General features: G+C 36.8%; 1 protein-coding gene across 3 annotated transcripts in view; it reads right to left on the reverse strand.

Moving 5' to 3' along the window:
- sdccag8 (serologically defined colon cancer antigen 8) overlaps positions 1-15608 on the reverse strand; it is a 142068-nt gene that overhangs the window by 105028 nt on the left and 21432 nt on the right. For all 3 annotated transcript variants that reach the window (XM_012963721.3, XM_012963720.3, XM_012963723.3), the window contains 5 exons: positions 14407-14511; positions 12756-12820; positions 9409-9573; positions 7015-7153; positions 267-419 (listed from right to left, as the gene is read on the reverse strand). In XM_012963721.3, coding sequence (XP_012819175.2) covers positions 267-419; positions 7015-7153; positions 9409-9573; positions 12756-12820; positions 14407-14511 — 627 coding nt within the window. The remainder of the gene's footprint in view (positions 1-266; positions 420-7014; positions 7154-9408; positions 9574-12755; positions 12821-14406; positions 14512-15608) is intronic.

Here is a 15608-nt window from a genome sequence, read left to right on the forward strand (position 1 = left end):
CTGGGTGCCTTGAATGCGTGCAAGGCATCATGAAATCTGAGAAAGAGTGGTCCAAAATTCCTGGTGAGAGGTGTAAGAAGCTTATTGATGGTTATAGGAAGCGACTGATTTCAGTTATTTTTTCCAAAGGGTGTACAACCAAATATTAAGTTACGGGTGCCAATAATTTTGTCCAGCCCATTTTTGGAGTTTTGTGTGACATTATGTCTCTTGTGTCTCTTCTGCCTACCCTTAGTTCCCGCTATGCAAATACCATTTGGTTTTACCATTGTAAGTAATTGCTCTCTTTCCTTCTTTGCTTCTTCTCTAATTTCTTGTTTTTCTGCAGACATCTTTTCAAACTGGATATTTACTTCTTTCTCAAACTGTGCATTTTTTCTTTCTATTTCTCTTCTTAACTGTTCACAGTTGACTAAAGCCTTAAAGGAAAAGAAATACAATACTTACATATGAATCAAAAACATAAGTATTGGTTTTTTTAAATAATAAATAAATCTAGACATGTAAAAATATTATATATAAACAAGTCCATGGAGGTGCATTCCCATAACAACCACCTTTTTTCCCCACATTCAGATTTAATCATGGAAAAATGCGAAAGGCAATTTTTCACAATTAAATTGGATTACCACATTTAATGTGTTTTACATGCAGCAAACCAAATTTTAGTAAAGGCCAAGGTCTTTTCAGGAGATAAGTTATCTGTGGTAGCCTAGATTTCCTGATTTCAGACCTCAAGCTGTGTTTTTTAGATGTACAAATAAAGGTTGATCGATTTTAATACCAACTGTTGCGGCTTTTTATGCTGACCTTGAGTGAACTGCCAATGTGTGAAGTTTTGTGACGAGATTTGTCCCCTGGCTGTTTGGTAAGCATAATGCTTTCTTGTTTGGAAGTGGGTTCTCCCTGGCCGTGAGTTTTTTCACCTGTTGCCCAAATGCATATCAATCCACATTACAAATAGACCCCTCTTCTGGGAGACTCCAGGTCTTAAATTAGTTAATAGAGCTTTTCCTGCATAATCCTGCATTGATTTTTTTACTTTTTTTTTTATTTTATTTTAACATTTCACATGGTGCTAGCCATATTCTTCATTTCCAAGTAGATGTCAGTAGCTCCCAGTAGATATCAGAATAGCACTCAAAAGTAAAAAATCCAAGTGCAGTTTGGGACTTCTCCAGTTACATGGGAGTAGGAGAAACAATTGATTATCTAAAATCAGTTCTAATGTGTAGCGCTGGCTCCTTCTGAATGCTCAGAATCAGGCACAACACACTGAGATGGCTGCCTACACACCAATATTACAACTATAAAAATACATTTGTTGGTTCAAGAATAACATTTTAAATGGTAGAGTGAATTATTTGCTATATAAACAGTGTAATTTAGAAATAAAAAGTACACCATAAAAATTACAACAGAATCATATTAAGTAAATGTATAAAATATTTGCATACATAAAATGTATGTTTCAGTGTCATTCATACAACAGAAAGTAACATATCTGTTGCACATTCCTAACTTACAAATGCAACCACATAAGCTAATTCTGAAAAAGGTAGCATTCTACAAATAGCATGACAAAATGACTACAAATTACCTTAGCTGAACAAAAACGAGAAGGAACATTATATATCTATCGTCTAAAGAAACTAATGCAGAATAATTATGGCTGCCAAACTGTTACATAGTTAAGTTGGGTTGAAAAAAAGACCAAAGTCCAAGTTCAACCCTTCCAAGTGAACCCCCAGCGCACACGCAGACCCATACTGATATTTATATATTCACATGCATAAACTAGAAAGGGAAGTTTGAGAACAAACTTCATGTTGGGTTGAAAAACATGAAGTCACTGAATGGGCTCTGCCCACTTTCTCTAACCTTGGACCACAGTTATACAGTAAAAACCACTGTGCAAAGTTTGGGGACCCTGGTTTTAATAGTGTCTGAATGGCAGCAACTTAAATTTCCCCACTGAAAGTCAATGACATCTGATTGGTGGTTGGTGGCTCCACCCCCTTTTTCTAATCTGGAACTGCAGTTACCCAGTGACTAACTCTGCGAAGTTTAGGGACCCTAGGATTAATAGTTAAAGAACGGCAGCAATTAAAATTGAAACCAATAAAAGTCAATAAGTAAATTGTGATTGGTGGTTGGTAGCTCCGCCCACTTTTAAACCTTGAGTTGAAGTCAACCAGTGACAAACAGTGGGCATCCTGGCATAGTTTGAGAATGACAGCATTTTAAATTTAAACCAATAAAATTCAATGGATGAAATCTGATTGGCTGTTAGTGGGCACCCTGGCATAAAAATTGTGAGGCTGACAGCATTTTACACTTCACCATTGAAAGTAAATAGGTGAAATGTTATTGGCTGTTGGTGGCTCCGCCCACTTTTTTCTAACTTTGAATGGCAAATACCCAGGGACTAACTCTGGAAACTTTAACAACCCTGGAATTAATATTTAAATAATGGCATCAGTTTAAATATAAACCAATGAAATCTAATGGGTGGAAATGGATTGGCTGTTGGTGGCTCCTCCCACTTGTTTGGGAACCCTGACATAAATAGTGTGAGCAAAGCAACATTTTAAATATAAACCAAAAAAATTCAATAGGTGAAGTCTGATTGGCTGTTGGTGGCTCCGCCCAATTTTTCTTACCTTGAATCACAGTTACCTGGTGCCTAACCCTGCAAAGTTTGGAGACCCCGGTGTTATTACTGTGAGACTGGCAGCAGGTTGGATTCCTGCCAAGTCAATAGGTAAAATCTGATTGGCTGTTCACATCTCCGCCCACTTTTGGGCATCCAACAATCATCATATTTTCATTCAGGCTGAGCCCATGACGGTGTGATTCAAGTTTGGGGAGTGTAGCCTCAAAGCTGTAAGTTTGGCAGCAGTTTCAATTTCCCCATAAAAGTCAATGGGTACAATATGATTGGCTGTTGTTGGCCCCTCCACTTTGCGGTTTTTTTGTTTTTTTAAAAACCCTGAATGCGTAGTCACCCAGTGACTGACTCTGCAAAGTTTGGAAAATCTGGCATCAAACCAATAAAAATCAATAGGTGAAATTGGATTGGCTGTTGGTGGCTCCACCCACTTTTCAAAACTTAAACTGCAGTCCCCTAGTGACCAAGTGTAAAAAGTTTGGGGCCCCGGTGTTATTACTGTGAGAATGGCAGCAGGTTGGATTTCCGCCAAATCAATAGGTAAAATCTGATTGGCGGTTAACAGCTCCTCCCACTTTTGGGCATCCAATAATCATCCTATTTTCATTCAGGCTGACCCCATGACTGTGTGATTCAAATTTGGGGAGTGTAGCCTCAAAGGTGTAAGATTGGCATCAGTTTCAATTTCCCCATTAAAGTCAATGATTAAAATTTGATTGGCTGTTGTTGGCCCCTCCCACTTTGGGGTCATCCAACAAATGTTGCTGCTTCATTTAGGGTGTCTTTCCAACATTATAGCATTTTATAAATGAGACATTTTCACGTTTGTTGATCTGGAAAATATCCTGGTCTTCTCCAACTCCTTATTAGAACTTAGTTTACAATTAAAGTCCTGTCCTGCTTACACACCCATCAGCTTTTTGAGAAACTCAAGAAACACGAGTTTGATCAGGAGGAGATTCATTTCTTATGGTCTCCTATCTTTGACAGGAGCATCCTTATGGACTCGTGGAAGGTCAATGCCATCATTCACTAGCCAGTTCCTACTTAATTTGTTGGGTTTTTTAACTGCTAGAGCAAATTTATTAAAGGGTTTTCTATTATATACCCAATGACTGATTTAACTTCGGCTAAGAGGAGATCTGAATGGTCTACTGAAGCCCAACAAGCTTTTGAAAGACTGAAGAGTTGTTTTATCATGGCTCCTATTGTGTTCCCCTTGTCTTCATCCTGTAGCCTTATTCTTCACAAAACAACAATGTTAGGGATAGAGATATTTTCTGATTATAAGAAATTGAAATACTTGCCAAGCCAGTTGGTCCTTATTTTTTACGACTCAACTTTCACATCACCAACCAACCTGGGCCAAAGGATTCCCTTTTTTGTATGTTTTCTGATAACTCTTCATGCTCTTTCTGGGAATACTTTTTACAATCCTGTAATTTTCCTATCCTTCAAACGGTTTCTTTTTACCTCAAATCACATAAGGATCAAGCTGCTGTGCATTATAAAGAGCTTTTTCTGGAACAATAACATTTTTATTCCCAATGCTTTTCATTTGGAGGCTCTTAAAACAAATACAGGATTTTCTCCTAGTCATTTATTTAAGAATTTTAAAGACTTTTCTTTTAAAAACTGTTTGGCATATGGTTCCTATTGCAAAGGTTGTACTCAAGCAAAAGATCTTCATTGCCCTCTCTTCTAACCCCAGAACCTCCCCGGAGTTCCATTTCTCTTGATTTTATAGTTGAGTTTCCCAAGTCTTCTGGTTGTTACTGCCATTCCAGTCATAGTTGATAAATTTACAAAGATGGCCCATTTTGCTGTTTCAATTGGGCTTCCTTCTGCTACTAAAACTACCATTGTTTTTAATGAAGTGGCTAGGACAAGGAAAGGCTAAGTCACTTGGGGGTGCCAAAATGTTGGCACCAAGTGACTTTAATCACTTACCTTGTACCCCGGGCTGGTGCCCCTGTTAGGAGAAAACTGCACCAGCCCGGGGTAACTGTAGCAAGCAATTCCTCCTTCCGAATTCGCGCTGCGGGCAAATTCCCGGGACAATCGCATGCACAGTATCTGCTATGTAACCTGTGCCTTTTCTCCTTTTTTCCAGCTTGAATGGCTGCCCCCGTGGCTACACAGCAGCTTATTATATCAATTATAGTAGTGTTACTGTAGCAAACACACCAGTTTTACCAGTGCAGGGCAACAGTGCATTATATTTTTAGTACTTTAAAGCGCTTTCATTTTTTGGTGTTATTGTTCCTTTAAGACAACTGGGTTTTTCCTCCTATTTCTGTCTCTGGAGATCGTGCCTGGTTTCCCAATTTGCATCTTAAGTTATCAAATTTTTACTATTACCCAAACAATTAATAATGTTGCTTTAAAGTTGAAGTTGCCACTATCTTAGAAGATTCAACCTATCCCTTTTTTTTCCTAACTAGCAGTTCCTCCTCCAGAACCTGTGTCAATTGATGGAAATCAAGAATTCAAGGCAACATCATTTTGAACTTGTCTCCAACATTTGCTTTGATGGATGATTCTTGAAAACTATCTTTTAATATACATACTCCTAGAAAGATTAATTGTTTTTATAAACTTCATCCTGGGAAACCTTCTGGTTCTCCTGTGGTTAGGCTGCTCCTAGGGAGGGGCACTGTCAAAATACTCATCGGCATCGGTTGTAGCTCTAGGTGCACACCAATGTACACAGTCCCCCCCCGATATGGCATTCAGTGTGTGATTGTTTACATTGTGTGGTGTAACACCCTTTCTGGGAATGCACTTGCCTCATTTATAGACACCATTTCATTAAATCGTGCTTGTTTTGGGGCAATTCTATCTCCCCTGCCTGAAATACCAGCTCTTCTGATTTTGGTGGGGAGTGGCAAAATTTAAATCCAAGGACTTTTGCAAAAACTTGCTTCAAGAATTCTGCATGTAGGAGAACAGAAATGACACCAAAAATGTATATATTTTGTGTGGTTTTGACCTAAAAGATAGAACAGCTACCTACTGAGCACTTTTGGGACTACCCAAATTTTCATCCATATCCTTGGTTGTGTGTTGGCTTTGTCATTATACACACCCATATCATTCTATTCAAGGGAAGCTGCAGATTTATATTTATTTTGTAATTGATACTTATAATTGTGATTTTTAATCTGTTTTTCCCTTAACACTCCTCTTCCTAAAATTCTTTGGTATCCAAAATTCTACATGTAGGAAAACCAGGACAATGTCTGAATATACTTTCAAAGGGGTTCATGTTAGAGGGAGTTTTGACAAAAAAAAAAGGTGCACTAATAGAACAGGCCCAAAGACGTCTCTGTTTCTGAGATGTTTAAAAGCTAAGTGTTTAAAAGCTAAGTGTTTACGTGCATCCATTAATATTGGGTATTTATCCATTAGACTTTTTCATAATCAAAATGGTTTGAGGATTGTTAGTAGTTGTTAGTATTATATTGTCAAATTTACTTTTGATATTGTGTCGGCATTTATATCTTTACAAAATGTAAATGAAACATCATTTTCCTTCAAACTAAAAAGTGACCATGATGATTCATGAATTCAATATGAACATTTAAGGAAATGTGCGATGGCAATGAATGGTTTACTCATGTTCAAATAATTACGGTCTGCTGCTGTCGGTGTTGCACAGTCAGTTATAAATGCTAAAACTGACTCTAAATGGTAACTGCTAAGCTTAGCTGAAAACTGCTAATATCTCAGAGGACACTCATATCAGAAAGATTATCTAATCTGAAAAAATTCTCAGAGGAGCACTCATGTTTACTCATGTGTGCTTATATTTCTGAAAGAGTTAAGGTGGCCATACACGAGCATATCCGCTCGCTTGGCGATGTCGCCAAGCGAGCGGATCTTCCCCTGATATCCCCACCTACGGGTGGGCGATATCGGGGAGCATTTAGGTTAAAAAAAAATAATGTGGGCGGCAATGGGGCAGTCGGATCGGGGACCGCATCAACGAGCCGATGCGGTCCCCGATCCGACCAGATTTTCTAACCTGGCCGATCGAGATCTGGCCAATTTCAGGCCAGATCTCGGTCGGCCAGGCCGCTCTGCTCTCCCCATACACGGGCCGATTAGCTGCCGAATTGGTCCAAGGGACCGATATCGGCAGCTATAGTCGGCCCGTGTATGGCCACCTTTAAACTGTATGCTTATACAAAACAGTAGTTTATTAAACTGCTCTTGCCAACCATTATTTGTATGTAAAAAATGTCATATCATTTGATTAAGGGGAATACTGCATTTAGCATGGCCTTTTCTTAGTTTTAATTAACGTAAATTACAAATGCACAAGTTACAGTTTTTAATACCTTTGTTTTTTTCAAATTTGCCTCTTCTGTCATTTCCACTGCGTGTTTTACTTGATTGTAAGGTTTTAATTCCCTCTGTTGCCATAAAATTTGACTTTTTTTCAAAGAAAGTAAGGCATCCACAAGTTCATCTCTTTCTCTATAGTAATGAAAAGTTTCACATTACATAAAGTTAAACTTAATTTATGAGGGGCAGACAATATATCATCTGTTAAACTGATAGTTTGTATATTGTCAGAAATGTATCCAAACCCTCGGCATACTGCAGTAAGTACAAGTAGATCCTGAACAAGTATATGCAAAACTCTAAAGCCTGGGCCCATATCTCACCTATGAAAAAGGTGCCTGTTAGATGACTGGCTATTTGAATCAGTGAAAGCCAGGAGATGGCTATATCAATGCCAATCCTTTAACAAAAGCTTCTGTTGATCAGAGTATGCATGGGGCACTATCATTTTTCTGGCACTTTCATTTTGTGGCATCACTATTCATTTAAGCTAGCAACACAACAGTAGAATTGATAAAGCAGAGGGCCTGTTGACAGTGTGAAATGTCTGTGGATAACAACACTTAATTTTCTTTTTTGACTTTTCTACCTCTGCTGGCCAGCACAAAAAAAAAAATCTTCTTTGTTTCTTTCCATTGCTTGTGTTTGTCTTACACAATTCTCAGAAATGAAATGTTTCTGTTTCCAGCATAGCAACAACAGGGTTAACACGTGGAAAACTGTTTTTTTTTTTCTGCAATCCTGAAATACTAACACATTTAAACATATGGTATTTTCTAAGAATTATACCTTTAACTTGCTCTTAAAGGACATGTAAACCCCACACACAAATATTTAATGAGTGAACAGCCTCTCTGAAATCTTTCAATAACTGTCACACTGGTTGTGCAGAGGTTAATAGTAAGGCTGTAGCATCTCCTTAATCACTTTGATTTCCTTCTCCTCCTGTAACCCACTCAGCCCCCCCCTCAGGAATATGCTTTGATTTCTGGTTGGTCAGACATGCTCAGTTGTTCTTAATTCAGATTACTAAACACCCCCTCCAGTCTAGCAGCCAGTAAAGAGATGGCATTGCTAGTTCCCATAGAAACTCAGCTGTAGGTGTCTGAATTAATTTTTTTCTCCTTAGCTCAGCTCAGACAAAGCAGAACTTTTATCAAAGACAGTTCTGACTGTGTGAACCTGTATTCTTGATGAAATGTACACTGAATAAGAGTCTGTGTGAGTGTATGCTGTTTGCAGATTTAAATGTATCTGATTATGTATTACAGGAAAAATGGCCAACTGGTGAAAGCTGCTATTTGCCCAACTGATATACATTGTAGGAAAATGTAGCCTTTACATGTCCTTTAACTTGTGCAGTACATCTTTAAATATAATAGAGCAAACTTTAAACATTTATAGTTTAAAACAGTTTTTACCTGATTTATTACAACCAGATTGTTCAGTTTGCTCTGGGTTTTGGTAAAACACAAAGGTGTGTCCTAATACTGATAGCTGTGCACTGGTATCAGATAGTTGGTAACCGATTAAATTAGAATTTTCTTCTTCCCTTTCTTTGTAATCATTGCAAAAGGAACTCTTTCTGTAGAATTCTTAGAATCTAGCATTAGAAACAACAGCTATGCCTCATTAGGAATTGCTTTCCTTTGAATCTCCTCTGCTGAGGAAATGAGAGATCTGCTTAGAGTGGCCACTACAGATAATATTTTTAAAAACCCTCTATGGAGGCAAAAAACTTTCTGAACTTGTGTGTGGGATTGGTAAGCCAACCATGGCTTGTCAGGGCTTGCTTTGAGAAACTAAGCGTTGTGGCAATATGTGAGAACATTTCATGTACAATTTGGGTACATGAGCCTTGCTGGAGCAACTGTAAGACTGAATGCTATGACTCAACTGTACAAATTTTTGAGGATAAGGCCATATAGCAAGAACAAAAGTCAACAGCAAGATATTTTCTTCAGTACCTAATGGCTATGTGTTTAATCCTGTGTTTAATGCAAGACTTCTCAGAAGTACTGAGATTCAGAGGGTGCTGATTTTTGGGATCTCTTTATTTTAAGTCTGCCATGATGGTCTGAAGTTCCAGCTTGTTGACTGTGTTTTTTTAGATACTATTTTCTATTGTTGAATGTTGTATTGCAGAAAATATTCACATTTATAAAGGTGATCATGAAGACCACTCTAAACAGGGGATCCATAGGTTAAAAATCCCTCTTCTAAACAGCTAATCCTTAGTGGGATCTTCGGCCTACTGCCTGAATATGAGTATTCCCTTTAATGTGCAACAATAAAACACACAGAACCATAAACTGTTATACTAAAGCGTACAGACTATACTAGTACAGCGCTGACTAAAACATTTTTTTTTTAAAATTTAAACTTACCGAGTAAGCCTTTCGATAGAAATCTTATACACTGAAACATTTGCACATTTTACACAAAGACCACCCTCATCCACAGAATTTTGAGAACCAGTGAAACTTGTTTCTTGTTTCTTCAACTTGTTTTGCAATTCTTCACAGTTTTTCTGTGAGTCTGCCAAATCCTTCCTAGAGAGAGGCAAATAGAAGAGTGCAATTCTAAGTAACTTTCCAGTGCACATTGTTTGTAAATGTAATTGCAATTTATCACAGGGTATGCAAGTCATTGTGGGAATGAAAATAAGAGTCTTGGCTGTAGAAGAGTTGAACTCTGTTACAATACCAGCAGAGGACAATAAGAATTACATATACAGCTTTCTATAGCAATAAAATGTAGAAATAATTTTAAAATAATTTGTTATTAACATTGAGGAGATAGTTGCCGAGTATTACATTTTCTTTCATTGTGCAGTCATCCCATCCACAGACTGCCATTTCACGCTTGATTCCCAAAATTAAGTTAAATTTAAGACTAATAATATTAGTGCCCATATGTATACTGTACATGACTAAAAACAGAAATTAAAAATATATATAAGATTGTGTGTTGCAATATACAGAAATATATATGATTTATTTAGAATGGAAATCAAATATTACAATAAATAACTTAAAAACAAGGTTTCCCTTTTTATGGTTTGCAAGTACAATACATAGCAGGACAGAGAGTTTAAAGGCAGCTGTTGCATGTTGTTGGGGCTCACTGCGCCATTATTTTCTGGATGTCACTGTACTACAAGTCACTGTGCCATTAAATGCTGAGGCAGCATGCCATTAGTTACAAGGAAAAAATCTGCCTCTAGTGAGAAGATTAGTTGCTTCAAGTCACTTATTTTCGAACCCAAGTGCAGTGTGCAAAGTGCACATTAGGATGTTATTGCCATGTTTTTTTTTTTACCTGTAATGCAGTATTTTTTCGCATAATAACAGTGCTACAAAGTGCTACTTAGCATGAAGCTCAAAGCATCAAAACAACTGGTGCTGCATTTGTAATTCAGCTCTACTGTGTAATTAAATGTCTGTCATTATGCCATTAGTTGTTAGAAGGGCATCTATCAGGGGAGAGAGACCATACTCCTATGGGAGTCAATATACATATGGGTTTGGCCCCCAGTGAGGATCTGGTTAGTGAACTGCTCCCTGAGCTTTAAAGGAGAAGGAAAGGTTAAGTCACTTGGGGTGCCAAAATGTTAGGCACCCCCAAGTGACTTAAATCGCATACTTTTTACCCCAGGCTGGTGCCCCTGTTCAGAGAGAACAGCACCAGCCCGGGGTAGCTGCCGAGCGCTTCCTCTTCCGTATTCGCTGCGCGCGCATGCACAGTTGAGTGAAAAAGCCGAACTTAAACATAGAAGTCGGCTTTTCACTCTACTGTGCATGCGCCGGCCCACGGATTTCGCCGGCAGCGCGAAGACGGAAGGAGGAAGGCTCGCTGCAGGTACCCCGGGCTGGTGCTGTTTTCTCCTAACAGGGGCACCAGCATCTAGGTCCCAATAGTGCTTACAAAGGATACACTGCACTGATCACATTTACTTGAATTTTATGTGCCCATGATTGCTAAGCCACTCTTCGATAATTATTTGTTTAATGAGCCTACAGGAGGCTGTTTGGCAGTACACCTGATTTTTTGCAAAAAAAAAAAAAAAAAAAGCCAGGAATTCAAAAATAAGCACCTAATCTGAGGCCAACTTGGAGCAACAGCCAAAGGGCTGGTGAGCAACATGTTGCTCACAAGCCACTGGTTGGGGATCACTGATCTAGTTACTTAGCTTGCGAATAGAGTCAAAGTCCCAGCATAAGTTCATTTTAGTCTTATTGAGTCAATTGGGCTAAAATCAACTTTTCCAAAGGAACCGTATCTAGTGCTCTGCATTAGGGATACCAAAGAAAATGTTAGAATTTTTTTAGAGGTCTCTACTTACTTTGTGCTTATAATGTTGTTTGAAAAGTTCTCTATAAGGTCAAGTAGTTAATAAAGCCCCCCAAAAATTCACAGCAATTTACAATGGATTGGTGAAAAAAAAATATTTTGACAAACAAGAGCATAAACCAAAACATGTGCTCAGAGCACAACGTGATTGTGAATGTGCAAAGCTACACAACACAGGGAAGTTCCAAGTTTAGAAATTTATGGAAATGCAGGGTAAAAATTCAAGAGGAATGAAACTTCTGGTATGGTAACATAATCCCTGTGCAAAAATAGCAGGTTCAGTTTTTTATCATGGGAATTTTCAACTCCAGGCCTTTAAAGTCCATATCTTCCATGACAGACCAGCACAACATGAATACATCACTTGTGCATACAAAGTTTCAGGCTGCATTGGGGCCTTTATGAAGGATAGAAGAGCTAGTGAATGTGTTATATAATATAACATATTATATACTCTCATATCCCCTCCAATAAGGCACCAAAGTGACATCATCACAAGCCCAGCTAAGCACATTGTGCAATCAGACAGATATTAAGTTGCTAATATTTGGGCAGAGGCCAGACACAGCCCTGCAACATTTAGATTTATGCCAGTAGAATATATCCCCAGTAGAGCAAGGGGAGGGAATTTTAATAGTGTTCATTAAAAAGAGAGGTCTTTTGTATCCATGAGCTGGACTGCATAGAACCAAGGGGGTTAAATGGCGAGCTGGTCTTAAGCTGTCTATTGATTTGATATGTGAATTTTTTCCTAGCCAATTAGGCAGTATAATTGTAATTGGTACTAATAGTGAAAGTGTAAATAGTTAATTTGTTGAAAATTCTAGTAGTTATAATGTGTATAGAAGATTGATTATGACTTTACATTTTAGATACAAATATTGTGTGTCTGCCACTGGAAACAAAGTACTAAAATTTAGAAGCTATGCTTTACTTCACAGTGATACCTTGTACAGAGATTAAAAAAAAAACTTTTCACATTTTAATATATGAGAGATTGCACAATGTGTTTACTGGGCTTGTGATGATGTCACTTTGGTGCCTTATTGGAGGGGGAATTGATGCATAAACAATAACTAAGTAAAAGCGGACGTGTTTATATGGTGCGCTGGTTTGTCATACAAGTTTTAAATAAGCACCCGCAAATATATTTATGGGCTGACACTTTTGTATATATCATATATATTATATATATATATATACACATACATATATATATATATATATATACATATACATATATATATATACATATACATATATATATACATATATATACACATATATATATATATATATATATATATATATATATATATATATATATATATATATATATTAGTAATTTAGTTACTATATTTTACTAGTGTGAATACTTTACCTCAAATATTTTATTTGGGATTCCAGAGTTTCAATTTTGGCTTGATGCAGGCATTGGAGTCTCTCCTTTAAAAAGATACAAATCTTTTAATGAAAAATATAAATCTGATATAAAAATAAAATGTTTCTGTGTTTGTTGTTAAAATAATTGCATGAAAAACTATTCACTAGACACTATCTATGAAAGTGTTTTCAAGGCTGCCGAGATGTTGCAGTTGCTTTGCATACAAACCCATGTAGGGTGTAAATCAACACTTGCCTATTTGGCTTATAGATAAGTGGATGGTCCCTGGAGGGGTGAATACTTGTCCAAGATAACCTACTTTAACTATTTAAACCACTCTTTCATTCTTGTTTTGGCCTTAATTTTGCAGCAACTATAAGTTATTTCTAAGATTAAAAAAATGCTTGAATGATGTCTTGTTAGGTTTCCAGCAATGTGTGAGTTTCAGATCATGGCAGTTTGTGTCATGGTCAGTATGATACAGAAAACAGGGATAAACATTATAACTTGGATAAATCAACATTTTGCTGTATAAAAATACAGAGTGTAGTATTGACTTGGCATTGCAGTGGCTTAAGACAGAAGCAGAATGTGAGGACACGGTGTACAATGAGGGCTTTGACACTGCAAATTAGCTTATATATTGGGCCAAACCGCCATACTTAACACTAAGGGGCAGATTTATTAAAATGTGAGTTTTATACATAAAAATTTTTAGAAGTGTATTTATCAATGGGTGAAAGTTAGAACTCACTGTTTGACAAATACGCTTCTAAAAATCCCATAGGAATGAATAAAACATGGATGAGTTTTTATGTATTAAGCTCCAAACTCACATTTTGATAAATCTGCCCCTTAATCTCATAACAATTATATATTATTAACAAAGGCTGAAACTGTTTGTTGGAAATTATTTTCTTTTTCTTTGTGTGCAAATACTGCTTGTATATTGTTTCTAGTGTGGGTTACACCAAGGACTTGTGATTTGTGTGTATGTATAGTGCACTTCACACTGTAAATGCTGCATTATTCTGATCTTTTTATAATATAAATATCAACTAAAAAAAGTTTGAAAATTAACAGGAGGGTAGAAAGGAGCATAACATCATGAATAAAGAAGGCATAGGTAAAGTACACACAAAACAAAAATAAAGAAGAGTCAAGAAAGAGCTAGTTTAAGCAAGTGACAGCACTGGGTACACATAGCAAACTTGTAGCCGCCAGATAAGAAAGATAAGCCAAATACTATGCCAAACAAAATCAAAGCAAGTCTGCAGTATCAGATGACACAAGCCTATATAATGTGGACAACATTAAAATTAGATGGCCGGCACTCCAAGAGGCAACACAAAACTCACCCATGTAAAAACACAAATGAAAAATGCATGCCTTTTGTACTGTACCTAGTATGGTCATCTCTGTAATCTAATTTTTGCATATGGTTTATCTGCCTCCAGTGCTGTAGATGCTCTGTCTGGTCAGTGCATTAAACTGGGGAGTTACATTGATTCTACAGCTGTTCCATAGGATCTAGTTAATTAAATGGTCAGGGCATGTACTCTACTTACTCAGACGAGCCTTATTAATGTATAATGAAACCAAAAAATTTTTATTTGCACTTTCCAAAAAAAATTAGAAATGTACTAACTAGCTCTTTTTGCCATTTCTGTTCTTCTAAGACGTTTGTTGATGAAAGTGGAGACTGGTATGCAATATCATTCTGGTGTTTTCTGTTCGCAGTCATAGAGTCCGTCTGAAAATATATGAAAACACATAAATATTTGTAAAATAATACTAAAGGTACACATAAAGCACATAATTTTGAATTAATATATATGTTAAGTGATGCATTTTAAACACAAAAGACAGAATTGCAGCTCCTTCATCACACAATACCATACTGAGAGGCCTGCATATTTTTATATCCCAGGTGCATGATATGGTATATATGGTACATGGTATATCAATGAGAAGCACTATGGTTGCATTTCGGACGTCATGCCCTTAATCATAGGCTCACAGAGATGAAGTCACAACAGTTTATATATAACTGAAACAAAAAGTTAACTACAATACCAAAAACTACATATATATGAATTCAATAAAATAATCGCTATTATAACATTGCTTTAAAACCAAATTATTACAATTATCACACAACTTTTGGTGTGCTTAATGATTCTCTCAGATTATAAGACTCAGCCTGAATATTTTCAATATAAATAGTTAATATAGTATCTACAGTTTAATCCATTAGGGATTCTGGTGTCTAAAATAAAAATCCTTTATTCTTAATGGAATTGGCACCTGTTCAATCACTTTTACACTAAGATTCTTGATGCTTACATTTTTTTAAGCCTTCAGGTTATATATAGGCATTATGGTTGAACTTGATGGACGTATGCCTTTTTTTCAACCTAACTTACTATGTTACTATTTCAACAATCTTTAAAGTGTCTACCAATGGGAGTCCTATCATTTGTCATCTCTATGGTGTCTCATATGCTCTTTTATCCTATCTTTCACAATGTACATTGGAATCCACATATTGTTTGGCACAGTGCTTACATTCCAAGCTATGTGCCAAACAATTTGGGGATCAGGTAGAAGATTGGACTCCTATTGGTATGCACTTTAAAGATTGTTCAAATGAAGGCATTGAGATCTTAGTGCAAAAGTGATTGAACAGGTGCCAGTTCCATTAAATAAAGGGGATACTATACTCCCTCTTAATTTGAGGGAAGCGTTTTGGATTTTCACTTTAGAAACTAGAATCCCTATAGATTAAACTATAGATAGGATATTAACTATTTATATTGAAAATATTCTGGGCGATTCTTATAATCTGAG

The sequence above is a fragment of the Xenopus tropicalis genome, chromosome 5 (assembly GCF_000004195.4).
Source record: "Xenopus tropicalis strain Nigerian chromosome 5, UCB_Xtro_10.0, whole genome shotgun sequence".
NCBI classification, from domain to species: domain Eukaryota; kingdom Metazoa; phylum Chordata; class Amphibia; order Anura; family Pipidae; genus Xenopus; species Xenopus tropicalis.